The 16,533-nt window shown below is 29.2% G+C and overlaps 2 protein-coding genes across 3 annotated transcripts; one reads left to right on the top strand and one right to left on the bottom strand.

Annotated features, from left to right (window-relative positions):
* Nucleotides 1–476: 476 nt before the first annotated feature.
* On the bottom strand, nt 477–2,717 carry LOC108470296 (uncharacterized). The gene is made up of 5 exons (XM_017771598.2): nt 2,467–2,717; nt 2,302–2,354; nt 1,247–1,423; nt 1,089–1,169; nt 477–980 (listed from the first exon to the last, which is right to left on the bottom strand). Exons 1-5 carry the CDS (start codon nt 2,524–2,526, stop codon nt 794–796), a joined length of 558 nt encoding a protein of 185 aa, XP_017627087.1. The 5' UTR covers nt 2,527–2,717; the 3' UTR covers nt 477–793.
* Nucleotides 2,718–11,808: 9,091 nt separating this feature from the next.
* Nucleotides 11,809–15,435, top strand: LOC108487707 (wall-associated receptor kinase-like 14). Of its 2 annotated transcripts, XM_017792102.2 has the most exons (4): nt 11,809–12,052; nt 12,171–12,957; nt 13,898–13,972; nt 14,093–15,435. In XM_017792102.2, exons 2-4 carry the CDS (start codon nt 12,213–12,215, stop codon nt 15,373–15,375), a joined length of 2,103 nt encoding a protein of 700 aa, XP_017647591.1. In that variant the 5' UTR covers nt 11,809–12,052; nt 12,171–12,212; the 3' UTR covers nt 15,376–15,435. The 2 variants fall into 2 exon arrangements, with proteins under 2 accessions (XP_017647591.1, XP_017647642.1); XM_017792153.2 differs by lacking the exon at nt 11,809–12,052 and having other exon boundaries at nt 12,061–12,957.
* The last annotated feature ends 1,098 nt before the right edge of the window (nt 15,436–16,533 follow it).

Here is a 16,533-nt window from a genome sequence, read left to right as displayed (position 1 = left end):
TCAATTACTGCGACCAATTACATTTGACCACTTATTTACCGATAACTAATCACAGAACAACATGTAATTCTATGAGATCAAAGAAGATCCCAAAATATATAAATCGAGAACTTAATGAGAGGGGCGAGTAACCAAATACCTAATCTTCCTACCTAACAAAAGTGAAAGTGAGTTTGGAGAAAAATACGTTTACCTATGATTAGTGTAAAAATAGCGATGATCGTGAGATTAGATACTGTAACAATACTATAGCGTGAAACAAAAAGTAAAATAAACATACTGCACCGCACCCAACCGCCCATCTAAACCCACCCTAAGCCTCCACTATTCCTACACCTTTCTACTACCCATCTCCAACCACAACTCTCCGCTTAACAGGGTGAACCGTCTGGAGACACAGCCACCTCATCTTTGTATCAACATATACATGTATATATATTCATAAGATATAACTTTTGCATTAAGAAAAGTTAGTATTTAGTATATGAAGTAATTTCCATCTCATTAAAGGATAAAATGATACCAAAAAGAAAAGTATTTTTCCTATCTAAATAGCTTGAGTATGCGATATTAAATTTGCTCAAATAATAAAACATGATCAAAACCACAAAGGGCACAAATTGTTGGAATCCCCTATGAGCAAATTAACAACCCAGAGGAGGCTTACAAATAAGAGGCAGCTCATTTTTCAGCTTCATTTCGTTCAGAACCCGCAATAGGAATAGGCTGCATTGAACCCTCTTTTAGAAATATTGACGCAATGTCCGGTTCAGAACGACACTAGCAAACTTCATTACAGTCTTTTACAACTTTCACGTAACCCAGAAGTCGAAATGGCACAACTAAGGCGGAGTACTTGGTTAGAGTTCTTTAAAACCAAAGATGATCTTGGAACCTGCATTTTCCTTTTCTTCAAGAACTCCAAGGAGCTTTGTAAGCATTGAGGAGGTGGCATGTCGTTCAAAATAACGGGTTCAACCCTGCATGTAACAAAGGAAAAAGCTTAATTTCAATTCGAAATGCTTCTTTTGTTATCTCAAAGAGAAAAAGACCGCTTTTTTACGATAACGAGAAGAGTAACCCCTCACCCTGAGTTTTTCTTCTTTTTCTTTCTCGGAATTGGATTTACCTCAGCCTTCTCATCCTCGGAGTCGGATAAGAAAACTTGTCTGCAAAAAAGAACATGTCATCTTAACTTTAAACTACGCACACAAATTGTATAGATGAGTAGATAGATATGTCATACTTTTCACGAGATGCAAGCATTTCAACGATGTTGGTAGGAAGCATCCCCTTCTTAGCCTGAGATTCCTCATCAGTTTCAGTTTCTACATCTTCTTGGACCTTTTCAACCTTTGTAGATTGACGGGGTGTTTTCCTCTGAGCCCAAAGCCTTCGACGTTCTTTTCCCTCACGACGAACCCTATAAAGAAAAAAAAACAGATTAAGCTCCATTAAAAGTAAAACTTAATGCAATCAAAAGGTCAACAAGACAATTATGAAGCAGAACAGCATAAGCATTCAATATGATCCAAAATTTTCTTCTCGAATCCGTAAAGTTAATCACTACCAATTCTTTCTCACTGTATTCGAAAATACCAGTCACCGTCTTTCTCACAAATCGCAGCAAAGCAAACAACTACTGCATTTTTGAGACAATCCCATGAACCGAAGGGAGCTAGATAAAAATCATAAACCACGGGTAACTCAAAACCAGCATGGCGGCATATCTAAACTCTAAAGTCCCATACTTCATATTTAAAAGAATGAACTTTAGTATCACAACATTAAATCAAGCTCGATACTAACCCCTGAATATAGTAATACTTAACCACTAATCACAGCAAGCGCACAACTACTGCACTTTCAAAACAACCCCATGAACCATGGGGAGCTCAATAAAAACACAGACGGCATATCTAATCTCTAAACTCAAAATTCCCATACTTCAAATATATATATATACATGTTTCCGGTCAAGGATGAACTTTAGCATCACCGCATTACCACAAAACCGGCCAATTAATCAACCTTTTCTTGCTCTGATGTTAAGTTCAATAAAATTAAATCAATAAAACTTTTACATTTAACCAAGTATTCATTTAAACCTGGTAGTAACATATCAATGTCTTAAGCAGCTAAAACATACCCAAACCTACAAATTATTCTCCAATTTGATTTAAGCCAATCAAATAAGCAAATTGATTTTACACAAAATAAACACAAAAAAAATTACCTAAACAATTTTCTCCAATAATAACAATATATATTAAAAAGAATAGTAAATAATAAATTAACTACCTGGCCTTGTTTTCTTTCTGGATTTTTCTTATGTTCTCATCTTGCTTTATTCCCTGCAATCCAAACAATTTTTTAAAAAAAGAGAAATTTTGAAACTCTCTTCTTCTTTTTTCCCTGTAAATTTTCGATTACAAAAAGTATATATATGATTTTTTTTTCAAATACCTGCTGATTTGAAAACTCTTCGGGTGCATCAGAATCGTAATCTTCTTCTCTTTCCGACATGTTTAGCTGCGTCGTCGACTGTTTCCGGTTCAAGCTGTTTTTAAGACTGCTACTGTCTCTGCTTCTCTAGGGTTTAAATTTTTAAGTTAACGCCATTGAAACCAGAACTTGAGAAAATATAAAATAAATTCACCAAAAAGTGACCCAAAAATGTAATGGCCCAAAACTTTTATATGATTGGATTGTGAGGCAATGGGCTACTTTCGATGTTGTTTGTTTTTTATATTCTGTTGAGCCCAGATATTTTATAATGGGGATGATTATTTGAATTATAAAATTTTTCAAGGGTTGAAATATAATTTACTATTTTCTTAGCTAACAATAACTACTATTTTTTAGTGTTTGAAAGAACAGATAATATAATTATTCGACTTTGAATTTGGCATTGACTTTGATATCTATATTTTTTCGGCTTATTTTAACACTTAAACTTGACAATTAAGTTTATTTTGACTTTCGAACTTGAAAATATAAAAGTTTAATAATATAGCACTTTGAAATTGTACCACAATTTTTAATTTTCAAGTAATGATGTGGCACAATCTCATAATGTCACATTCAATGTATTAGTAATCGGATCGGTAATTGAATAGGTCAAACCATTGATTATTGATTCAATCAGTTGGGATAATTAAACAAATAATTGAAAATTCATAAAAGCTAAAAATAAAATAAAATAGTTAATCTGTAGTTTACCCTCTGAATTTGTCCAAAAGCACCTAATTGGTACATGGGCTTGTATTCTGTCATACACATTGCCCTAATTTATTAATTGTGTTAATTTTTTAAGGGTTAACATGTAGTTTGTGCCCTGAACTTGTCCAGAAGTACCTAATCGGTACATGAACTTGTCTAAAAAATTAGACTTTTTAAAATTAATTTATATTTTTCAAAAGATTTTTAATTTTTTTAATTAGTGTACATCATGTGTCACTATAGTATTGGCCATCAATGCCACACCAACACAAATTAATGGTGTTAGTGCAAAGGTACCAATTTGGGTGGAAATACAAGTTCAAGTACCAACAAGGTACAAAAAAAAGTTTAAGTACCAACTAAGTTTTTTTGGGATAAGTTCAGGGGACAAATTATATATTAACCCAAAATAAAAAATAAACCATTACAATATGTTTCACTGTCTATTTTTGTTATGATTTTTTTTTACCAAATTTAAATAGATTTTGAGTAAATCGATTCAAGCACTTTGTTCAGACCGTTATATCAATTAGTTCTCCATTTGTCTGATCTAAGTTTATTTCAATAATACTGTCACATCATCAAATGTTGACATAATCCAAGTTCATGGGCCAAATTGAAACTAATCACCACGTTTAAATATCAAAATGAAAAAAAATACAAGTACCAAAGTAAACTTAATTGCCAAGTTTAGAAATCAGAATTTATATTGTACATTGAAAGAACAAGGGAGGCTCTTGTCTCCCTATTTTCGAAATACTCAAGTATTATTTAAATTATCTGTTAAACGATTGCCCCTAGAGTTACATACGGAAAATATATGGAATAAAACAAATAAACAAAAGTTCGAAACTCATGCAACAAATGGCCAAATAAACATGAGTCGTGAAACGGATTAGGATATTAATTGAAAAAAATACATTAAAATGATTAGTTTATAAATTAGTATAGATCGTTGAATTGAATTGTTAAATTAATTTTTTTTATAATTCTTTTGATAATTTATTTAAGTAAGTTAATTTTAATTTAAAAAATAAATCGACTATTTAACTGATTTAATCACTAATTTAATTTTAAAAATGTTGATCGAAATTGAAAGAGGGAGAGAGTAATATGGCTTTGTAAGGGTAAGGTTTGTTCATGGTTTATCACATTTTGATAATGATTGGAGGAGGTGCATTCGGATGATAAGGTAATGAATGTATGCTCAATAAAGTTTGATTATTCCACGTAGACCATGACGTGTCAAGTAAAAGACATCTTAATGAACGAGATTGAAACATATGTCTTGAACTTTTTCTTTTGTTTATTGTTCTCTTCTGCAAAATAAGATGCCACGAAATTTAATATTTTTTTCGGATTTTAAAATTTATGTTTATTTTATTAAATTTATTGATATAATATTTTAAAATAAAAATATTCTAATTAAATATATATATTTTAATAAATTTAAATTTTAAAATCTAAAAATTAGAAAAATTAAATTTTAAATTTACAAAAATATAAGGATTAATGATATATTTTAATTATTTTTCCTCTAAGCACTTAAAATTTGAAATCATCACCAATGAAAAACCTTGCTCGAAGGATTCAAAGATTAATGCGTTCTAGAGGATAATGGGAGGTCAAATACGTACACAAGGATTACAATTTAATTGCAAATCAACTAGCAAAAATTAGCCTTACTTGGCAGGTAAACATACAAATCTTTGAAGTACCTCTTGATACTATATTTATGACTCTTCAACAAGACAAAGTATTTAATGTTTCTCGGTGGTTAATTTGATATAATTCTATTTTATTTTTCAGAAAAAAAAACCTACTTTATCTCAAATTATAAAACAAACAGAGACATGTAAGATTATAAAACAAACAACAATCCATTTCACAAATTTTATTTGGACATGGAAAAATGAGAAGAATCAATCTCACACATCACTTTCTAATTGCTCCATGTTTTGAAAAATCACCTTTTTTTTTTTTTTTTTTAGCACAAATCAAGTTGTAAAAGGCATAGAATTACAACTGGCCATGTGCAATTCCTTGACTTACTTAAATCCAAGCTAATTTCAAGTCCCCACCCCTTTTCCTACCTTTTTTATGTTTCTTCCACACCCTTCCAAATGTTATTATTTTCCACAAATTAGACGTTGGCTTTGACTATGTCAATAAAACCCAAACCATTTGTACATCCTTTCTACACCCCAACTTGCACGTTATGAATACAAGGGATAACGTAATTTTTTTTTCTCCTCTATTCGGTAATTAGGTCTATTTTAGCTCTATTTTAATATTTGAACTTAGATTTTGTTAATATTTGATAATATAACCAGTGTTATTAAAACATTATTGAATCAGATGGATCAAGAACTGATCAATATAACGGTCTAAATAAAGAGTTGAATCGATTGACTCGAAAATTACTTAAAATTGGTAAAAATTGAAATTTGAGTTTTTTTTAAATTGTTTTTTAGATTTTTATATTTTTTTAATTATTGTTGGTCGAACTAATCAAATTAGTTGAATAGAAAACTAGTGGCCTAACTTGTTCAATCATTACTTTGATTATTAAAACACTAAATGTGACACTTTGAGATTGTATTACATCATCACTTAAAATTATATATATTTTAATTTTAAGTGATGATGTGGCACAATCTCAAAGTGCAATGTCATCCCACTTTTATAATTTTCAAGTTTAGGGATGAAAAAATATAAGTGTTAAAGTGAACCTAATTATCAAATTCAGGGCCACAAATTATATTATCCCTAACAATAATTACAAATAAGAATAATAGAGGATTATCTAAAATTGAATTAATAAATTTGTTTAAAATTTTAAATCTATTTATTATTTATAAATTATCCATATTTATGTTTATATGTAAATCTAAATTCAAATTAAATATTATTATTGATCGAATATTCAAAATTTAAAAGAAATTATTTCAAAATTTTCCAATAATTTTTGAATATCCAAATATGCAAAATTTGAATTAAAATATGTCAAGATTCTTTATATATATAAATAAAATTATAAGACAGATTAAATATTCAAATTCACAATCCAAGTTGCCATCGCTAATTATAAACAACACATATACGAATTAAGTATAATTAGAATAAAGTATTACAAAGCATAATTAGATTCATAATCAAAATATATCTCGAGTCAAACCAAAATAATTCTAGAAAAAAGTATATAAATTATATATTGTGAGACTCGAATATGAGACATCAATGTCTCAAAGCTCAACCTTACCAACTCTGTCTAAGCTCCATTGTAGGATCGTTACAATGTCATTTTTGCTTACATTGTTACCAAGTGGATGCTTTTTAAGGTTAAAATATGTCACATGTCATTGTACTATTCGCAAATTTAAATTTTAGTCTCTATACTTATTACTTTCAGGAATTTAGTTTCTCTACTTTTTAAATTTTAAAATTCAGGTCTCATTGTTAACATTGTTAACTTTTTTGTTAAATTTGTTGGTGCGACATTTTAAAATAATAATAATAAACTCAATTGGTTGCAATGTAATTTAAAAATGACCTTATAATGAACATGATTTTAATAAATTATTTTTAATAATATTAATAATTAGATTTAAATTTAAAAATCTAAAAATATAACAACTAAATTCCTAAAAATAAAATATATGGAATAAATATGAAATTTAGCAATGTGAAATTATTGTGTGATTATCTTTTCTCTTCTTTTTATACAATGAAGTCAACCACATGTTGCGACCATGATTAAATCCTATGGTTAGGTCGTGCTGTTTACTCAATTACACTTTATCTACTTAACAATTAGTGAAGTTAGAAAAAAAAATTTGGAAGGCTGAAATTAATTTTTTCTAGAAACTTAAAAATGTAATTTTTTTTATAATTTTTAGAAATATTAAATTGTAATTTTATCATTTTAAGAAATAAAAATGTAATTCTATCGTGTATTAATTTTTATTTTTTTAAATTCTAGAAGGGTTAAAACACATTTTTATTTTATTTTAAGGGAGCTCAAGTCACTTGCTTGTCCCTTTTAGTGTCGTTCCTCTAACTAGCTTATAATTTACTCAAGGTTCTTCTTAATAAGATAGTCGAATCTTAATATCTATCTCAGGAGCGGATCGTGATAGACTGTCTAAATTTATAAAAAATTTAATTATACCTCTAATATTTATGAAAAAAATTCTCATTAAAATTTTAAAATCTTTTAAATATTTGAATTAAAATCCAGAAAACTTAATTCCAATATTGGTACTATTATTCGATTGGTCATATAAATGCATTGGCCTACTAAATCTACTTGGTGATCAATTGGTTGACCCTGTAACTTTAATTGCTCAAAGGTACTTTCTGATAATATTATCATATTATTCTATGGCTTAGTTTATAGTATGATGAGACAATATTAATATCATCAAACAATATTTTAAAATGAATAATTTATTAACATATTTTAAATACAATATCTACTTGTTATTTGTAATGTTGTTAGGTCAATTTTCCACACAAGTTGTCCCAAGCTACATGCACACAAAAAATACGAAATAAAAAATAAATATATTTGTTGAAATATTTTTGGCCATGCATGGGCAGTCGTCATGCATGCAAATTTCCAAAGGGTTTTTTAATTGTGTGTCTAAAAAGTCATTTTCAATGAGTTAGGCACCATGGTGTACTTCACTGGTCAATATTTGCTGCTCTTTTTACATCTTCCTACGTTCAAAATTAATGTGGAAAATTCACTTACATTGCATACTGTTTTACGAACCGGCCAAGATGGAAAATTTCAATACGATTTGAACTTTTAAGTTAGAATTTTGAGTTTTATTTACGAAAATCGAGAAATTAATTTAAGAATAATAAAGTAATTAATAGTTCAACGATTTATACGTCATTAAATAGTAAAAAAATCAATATTTTAAGTTTATGTGTATCGATAATTGGATTAATATCATTAAAGTAGAGGATTATTAATTTTGTAGTTTTCATAAAGTAGACATGATTAGACTGAAGTTTTACCATATAGGACAAACTAAATCAACTTTTTCTTAATAATTTGGTCTAATTATGGTTTAGTCCTTTAATTATATTGGTATTTGGGATTTGATGTTTCACTTTATTTTGGTATGATTTGGCCATGTTTTTTATAATATTATTGGTAAGTCCAAATTAATAACATTGTTAATTGTTTTCATCAATTTGATTATGTGAATTTTTTAATTGTTACTTGATTACATTGCCAATGGTACATAGAAACAGGGGCGAAGTCAGATATTTTTTAGGGGGATTAGGATTAAATTGTAATTTTTACGATAGTAAAAATATAATTTAACTATTTTAATACCTATATCTTTATAATTTTTAAAGGACTAAATCAAATTTTTATTAATTTTAAGGGGGAAAAATGTTATTTTACCTTCAAAAGCATGGAAAATTTTCTATTTTAGAGGGGGCTAGCCCCTACCAACTCCTCTAACTATGCCCCTACATGGAAATTCAATTTACCTTATTCAACTAATACTAAATTTACATATCAACTGAATGTTTAATATTTTTAAAGGGACAAAATGTTATTTTACCTTTAAAACGTAAATGGAAAATTTTCTATTTTAAAGGAGACTAACCCCTACCAACTCTCCTAACTATGCCTTTACATGGGAATTTAATTTACTTTATTCAACTAATATTAAATTTACATATAAGCTAAATGTTTAATATTATTTAAAATTTCATACTATCACTTTAACAATTAACAATGTTATCGATTTGGACCTTCCAAAATAGGATGAACAAATTATGTCAAATTATAAAGATTCGATTCGTTATTATTTACTTATTTTCTTTTTCTCCTTTTAATCCAAACATAAAATTAAGTATATAAACACTTTGGGAATTAAATTTCAAACCATGAAAATTTTTATTTTTATTTTCTCAGCAATTCATCTTCTTCAAGCAACTCTTCTTCATCACTAGCTTCTTCTTTTTTTTTTTTTTCCTTAAAATAAGTTAATTGTTTAGGTAAAAAGAAAATCCATGTACATGTAACATGTTAGTGTGTTAGGTTATCCACCATGTACTAACACTCCAAGGGACAATTTAGCTTTCCTGTCATAGCCACCTTATGCCATGGATTCATTAGTAATTTTTATTTAAACAATAAAAAAGAAAACAAATTACGGTGATGTGTGTCAATTCCGTGTTATACATAATTAAATTGTGATATTTGTGAATAAAAAAATTATAATATATTTTAAAAATTAATATAAAATTAAACATAACTTTAATTAAAATGTTCAGCATAATTAGAGTAAATTTAGATGGACACTGCACTGCCATGCACTGTGAATTACCCATTCAACCCATTAACCTATTAAAGTAAACAATAAGACTGTGTCAGTCAACTATTTTGTCTGCATGGGCAATATAGTCCAATCACTCAATGTCACCTTATTCTATACGGCAATAAATTGCCCACATCAAGGAAATGTGCTTTATATGCATTAGTATTTGATACAAGTTTAAATTATCATTGTATATATATATATAATTAAAAAAGATCTACAAGCAATTTTTAAATAATATGACATGTTTAATTAAAAAATATTTTTATTATCTTAGTACATAGGATATGAGTTACATATTTAATTCTGTTTGCAGGTGGGAGGAAACCAATAATTCATTATTAGAGGCTAAAAATAATTTTTTTAAAAGAAGTTTAAATTAAATACTTTATAATTAAAAGGGTTTTAAATGGATATTATATCTTTTAATTAAGTGGTTTGGGTCATTATTTATTGCTCTTAAACTACGCCTCTATTCGTAGAGTTTAAAAACTCTATTGACAATATATAAAAATAAATTTTCATCAAATATATAAATTAAAATAAAATTCGATTGAAAAATTACGAATTGTTGGACCTCGAATACTAAATATAGGAGAAATTAATTTTATAGACCATTCTTACCATATCATCTATGATCCATTTCTAATTATTTAATGTCATTTTAATAATATTTTTTATGTCATTCACACGTAATTTTGGTAATTTTTTTTATTTTGAACCCTAAACCTCAAATTTAGAATCATAAACCTTGAACCATAAATATTAAATCTTGAACCTCAGACTTTAAACCCTGAACCCAAAACTTAACCTTTGAACTACGAATCTCAAACCTCTAATTTAGGATTTGAAACTCAAGTTTAGGTTTGAGATATATAATTTAGAATTCTTCGTTTAAAATTTATACTTCAAAATTTGACGTTCAAGATAAAAAATTATTAAAATTATATATCAATAATTCTTAAAAAATTACTAAAAATTATTAAATAATTAAAAATTAACTATAATAATATAATTAAAAGGCTCGATAAAATAATTTCTCCCCTTCAACCCCTTAATCATCTACTCCTTTCGGTTGTTGAAAGAGTTGTTTATTCGTTTAATTTATTAAAAGGCGTGAAAGCATGTTTGTGACAATTTCAATGATTTTACATTGTTTTATATTTTTTTTTTTCACATAATGCAAACAAGTCCACCACAACCAAATCTGGGCTGTAATTTATCATTTAACCGTACATTAAGAATAAAAAATAATAATTGGTCCCAAATCTAATGGCACTCATTGTTTCATCACTTGGTCATCTAATATTAAATATATTATTATCTTAGATCAAGCTTTAACTCGGTAGACACTGATATTATTATAGTAATAAAAATAATATAAATTTGAAACACTTAAATTCATATTATATTTGGTTTAAGGATTGAGATAAAATTATGAGTAGAAACAAATTTTATACTACCATATTTGAATTAAAAATTTAATTTAATATGATATAATTTCTTTTCATTTTTATAATGTTATTAGTAGGTTCAATTACAATTTTAATTATTCAACTAACTTATATATTTATTATTGATTGAACACGATTTATGAAATTTTAAATTGGTTTGTAATCGCCTAATTTAATAATAAAAATAATCATGTTTCCACTATATCAATAACTAAATATAAAAGTAAAATAATTAAATTATGTCAAGTTAAAGTCAAATAATTAAATATCAAATTTAACATAATAATGGATATTAAAACCATAAGCGGGTCGAAAATATTTAGAAGTTACAACTATAATTATGATTACAATTTAAACCAATATACTTGAATACTTGTAACCATTGATTGAATCACGAGCAAAGTGGTAAATTTTTTTACATCAAATCATCTATTGATATCAATCTATCAATCTCAAATTCGATCTTAAAGCTTAAATTAGAATAAAATTTAAACTACAACATGAAACCTCAAAATAAATTTTAGAAATTAAAAAAAAAAGAAAGAAAAAGAGAGGAATATTTACGGTAGGCCAACAATGTGATCATCATTTTTATTTGTCAAAACCTTTTTCTTAATTGCGTGCTGACCACAAACATTATTCCTGTCAGGGGTGGGCCCTTTTGTAATTTAGCCATACTTTTTCAATGGAATTTTCGTCTAAATTACTCCCACTTGATCCCACAACATAAGGGTATATCAGTCATTTCACATAAAAATACACGTAAGCTTTTTTAGCTTTTTTTAACGCATGGAGTAGTTTGCTAACATCTCTTTTTCTTCTTCATTTCCTGTAAAAAATCTCATTACTTTCCCTCGAAATTTTCCTTTTTTATTTGATTTTAAGTAAGAAAAAATCAAAAAACCCAAATTAAAGAACTTCAAAAAAATGAAAAAGGGTTAAAGATTCAAAGCAATTCGTTTCTTTTTGAAGCTAAAAAAAAAAATGTGTTATTAATTGCATGGCGGCCATTGAAGAAGTTTAAAGGTGAGCTCATGAGTACCCATTTAACTTTCTATTAAGCTTTTTAAGTACCCGTTATTTATTTTATTGCTCTGTTTCTCATAATGAAGCTCTGTTTTTTGTTTTATCTTATTGTTTTCAGGTAGCTAATGATTGCTCTGTTTTGTTATTTGAGGATTCGAAGATGATAAGGATAAAGCTATGCTTCTCAATAACCATAACAGTTCTTTTCGTTTTCTCCCGAGTGAACTCAGTTAAGTCGGAGAACAACAACATCAAGTGCAATGGCTCCTACGTTATAGGCAACACCCGGAGATTCCTACCGTTTCCATTCGGATTCTCATCGGGTTGCCCGATTCGACTCAATTGCAGCTCGACCGGGGTTAAGATCGGAGACTTCCACGTTTTAAACGTTACTCCAACCAACATCATCGTCGACCTTCCCGCCAAATGCAACCGGCGGCTGGATTCAATCGCCGTTCTTTTCGGCGAAAACTACAGCGTTTGGGCCGCTAATAATCTCCTCCTCGAAAACTGCTCCAAGGCCGTACCAACTCCTTGTGATTTAAGTCCGACGTTTCTAGAACGTTCGTTTAAACTCAAGCCTTGCGTCGCTAAGAGCGACGATATAAGTTGTTTAAACGGCGGTTACGATGGTGGGTTGATGAATTACAACGAAGTTAACAATACCCAGTGCCGTTTCCTTCTTTCGTCGACTACAATTTTAACCGAACCGGAAAGGGGTTCGGCAGTTTCATTGGTCATGGGCCGAATTAACTTGAAGTGGTGGGTTAAAGGGGAGTGTAATTGTGATGAAAATGCTAATTGTACCAAAGTTAAAAATGGGAACAGAACAGTGGGGTTTACGTGCCTTTGCCGTGAAGGGTTTGAAGGTGATGGGTTCAAACAAGGCGGTGGCTGCCGGCGAGGTGAGTCAAGTCCTTTCCATATCGATAATTATGTATTTTTGTTGTTTATGGGGGTGACCTTTAGAAGAGGGAAGTGGGTAAACTAGACGTTAAAGTGAGGAGCTCGTTTCCCAATGAAAATGTTGACGCCCCATTTTTATGACTGGTATTGGTATATAGGGATTAATTATGGCTTTTGGTTGTTTGTTTTTGACTTGGAATTTAGATTATTTTGGAGCGAAATTTATGGGATTCTTGATTAGTGTCTAGAAATTGAAGCTTTTATCATTGCAAATGAGGTGCAACATTAGCTTTTGAGAATTTAAGTTGGAGTTAAGCTCATTAAGTTTAGTGTTAATAATATTATTTTAGGTTTATAATGATTAATAGAGAAAGTAAAAATATTATAGAAGCATTTATAGTAAGAGTCATATTATATTTTTGTTTATTAAAAATTGAAAAAATAATTATTGTATATAACATCAAGGGTAAACTGATTTTTTTTGGTAATATTTCATCAGTTTTATTGTTAAAAAGTGGTATGATTAATGAAATATCTTGACCATTACATTGGTGTACTGCATGTACTAACATACATAGATTATATTTTAACAGTAAAATAGATAAAATTATTATAAAAAGATCAGCTTGCACTTTGATTTAATATACATGAATTAATTTATCCAATCTTTTATCAAAATTATAAGAAGGTAGGTACCAATAACTAGAATCATCTGACTGAACATGAAGAGTTTTTATATAACAGGCTGTTTTTTTTTCAATGCATTTCTTATTTGAGTTGATGAATTGTGGCAAAATGGAGGAGCTTTTTGCTGAAAATTCGAAACAAATTTTAATTTTGGTCCTCTATGTTTAAATTTCAGATTTTATTTTTATACTTCATATGCATAATTTGTAATTGGATAATTTACTAACTCCCCTTTTCATATATGGTTATCAGTTTCTAGCTGCAATTTTTCGAAATTCTTGTCTGGAAAATGTGGTAGAGCGACAAGAGTCGGTGTTCTCATTGGAGGTAATCATGCAAGAACTGACTCTAATTGTGTATAGACTGTTGTTTTTTTCATCATTCGTCTCGTAGTTTCCGAATTGTCTTCTTCGAGTAACCGACGAACCATGTTGCTTTTCATCTTAGGACTCATCGTCGGATCTTTGCTAACGGGTGGTCTGGTTCTTTTATGTTGCTATGTTCGCCGGTGTTGTAATTCCTCGAACAAACGAGCAAGGGCAAAGCGCCGTTTATGTGAAGCCGCTGGCAGCTCGAGTGTTCCTTTCTACGCATTTCGGGAGATCGAAAGAGCTACTAATGGTTTCTCTGATAAAAATAGGTTGGGTACTGGAGCTTATGGTACAGTATATGCTGGGAAACTCCATAATGATGAATTGGTTGCTATAAAAAGGTTTAGATATAGAGACCCTGATAGTATTGATCAAGTGATGAATGAGATTAAGCTCCTTTCCTCGGTTAGCCACCCGAACCATGTTCGTCTTTTAGGTTGCTGTATCGAGGAAGGTGAACCGATCCTCGTTTATGAATTCATGCCTAACGGAACTTTATCCCAACATCTACAACGAGAAAGGGGTGAAGCACTCCCATGGATGGCAAGGCTCACTATCGCTGCCGAAACTGCCAAGGCTATCGCATATCTTCACTCGGTGAATCCGCCGATTTTTCATCGAGATATAAAGTCTAGCAATATACTCTTGGATTACAACTATCGATCCAAGGTAGCCGATTTTGGTCTTTCCCGGCTTGGGATGACTGAATCATCCCATATCTCGACTGCACCTCAAGGAACACCAGGGTATCTCGATCCTCAATACCATCAATACTTCCATCTTTCCGATAAAAGTGATGTTTACAGTTTCGGGGTTGTTCTCGTTGAGATAATAACCGCATTGAAAGTAGTCGACTTCTCCCGTCCTCACTCCGAAGTAAACTTGGCCGCGCTTGCTACCGATCGGATAGGAAAAGGCTGCGTGGATGAAATAATCGATCCATACCTCGACCTAGACGGGGATGCTTGGACATTGTCATCGATTCACAAAGTGGCTGAACTTGCCTTTAGATGCCTTGCTTTTCATCCGGACATGAGACCGACAATGCTCGAAGTAGCAGAAGAGCTCGAACGTATCCGACTCAGCGCTTGGGTTCCATGTATGTGCATTGAATCACCTTCAGCTTCCTCTTGTCCAACATCTGACAATGAAAGCGACACGTCATTGAGTACCAAAACAGTGATCGAGAAGGCACTGATCATCGGGAATCGGAGGTTGATTACGAAGCAGAATTGTTTAACTTCATTGAATGATGTTAAAACAAATTCCCCTGTTTCAGTCCAAGATGACTGGTTAAGTGAGCAAAGCTCACCTTCAACAAATAGCTTGTTGGGTAATAATGCATCTCAACGAGAATGATTTTTGAGACCTTTGTAAAAAATCAAACATTAATGTTATAAAAGTTAAAAGTTATTTGAATTTTGATCCAAGTGTTAGATATACAATATATTCGTATTCATATATCACACCCAAATGTCATACAAGAATAAGAATGACAAAAAAATAAAAAATAAACTTGACGAGTTTTGATTTGACTCGACTTGATAGGCTAATTTTTGTATTGAATAAATAGGTTTAATTTTAAAATTTATTTCGTTGGGATCGACTTCAGAGAAAACCCACCGTCCTAATATTTTAGTATATAATATATAATATAATATTTTTATATAAAATTATATTATAATTTAAAATATATGATAATAAAATTTATATTAATATTTATTATAGTATAAAAATATAAAAATAAAATTATAATCTATCGAATCGAGTCTATTTGAAATTAGATATAACTTTAATATTTTATATCAAATTTGGGATAAATAAAATAATATTTAATTTAAAATCGATTAAAAAATATATTAATTCTGAGTTACACCAAGAAGGCGGTTGACAAAAAATCAACCAACCCCCATTACACTTTTTCTTTTTAAGAAAAAAAGCATGAGAACATGGTAGTCAGTATAGTATTAGAAAGTACGTATCGTTTCTGTTCTCACTCGATATTTAGTAATTTAAATTTTGTTTCGATCAAAATTTTGATATATATTAATAAATATCAATTTGTATTTGTACATATCAACCCGGATCAGTTGGTAAAAATTTAATATTTTAATACTAACTTTTTTTATCTTATACATTTTAATTTTTCTAATTACATTTAAAATTAAAATTAAATTACAATTATTAAATTAGGTTATTAAACTTAATTAATAATTTTAAAACTTATATCCACTTATAAATATATTTATATAGATGTAATTGAAAAATTAAAAATTAAATTATATATACTAGAATTTCTATCAAATGTGTATACGTATGAAACTCACAAATTTTAAATTGAAATATATGTTCAAAAAAACAAACAATAAATAATAAAATGTATAACTTAAAACTAATTATAATAATCACACATGAAATATGTATGATATTTAAAATTTTAAAAATATATTTAATTATTTATCGTGTTGCAATCAATCTTAAGTTGATATCAAGTTAACTCGTAACACCAATTCAATC

Source organism: Gossypium arboreum, chromosome 2 (genome assembly GCF_025698485.1).
Source record: "Gossypium arboreum isolate Shixiya-1 chromosome 2, ASM2569848v2, whole genome shotgun sequence".
Taxonomy (NCBI): domain Eukaryota; kingdom Viridiplantae; phylum Streptophyta; class Magnoliopsida; order Malvales; family Malvaceae; genus Gossypium; species Gossypium arboreum.
This window is presented reverse-complemented; position numbering and strand designations above follow the sequence as displayed.

Excerpts from the sequence above, each read along its gene's own strand:
- LOC108470296 (XM_017771598.2), bottom strand. The coding sequence starts at position 2,526 with ATGTCGGAAAGAGAAGAAGATTACGATTCTGATGCACCCGAAGAGTTT. Across the intron at positions 1,424-2,301 it reads CAGAAAGAAAACAAGGCCAG|GGTTCGTCGTGAGGGAAAAG; the intron begins GTAGTTAATTTA and ends TTTTCTTTATAG. Across the intron at positions 981-1,088 it reads AAAAAGAAGAAAAACTCAGG|GGTTGAACCCGTTATTTTGA; the intron begins GTGAGGGGTTAC and ends TGTTACATGCAG.
- LOC108487707 (XM_017792102.2), top strand. The coding sequence starts at position 12,213 with ATGATAAGGATAAAGCTATGCTTCTCAATAACCATAACAGTTCTTTTC. Across the intron at positions 12,958-13,897 it reads AGGCGGTGGCTGCCGGCGAG|TTTCTAGCTGCAATTTTTCG; the intron begins GTGAGTCAAGTC and ends TATGGTTATCAG. Across the intron at positions 13,973-14,092 it reads AGTCGGTGTTCTCATTGGAG|GACTCATCGTCGGATCTTTG; the intron begins GTAATCATGCAA and ends TTTTCATCTTAG.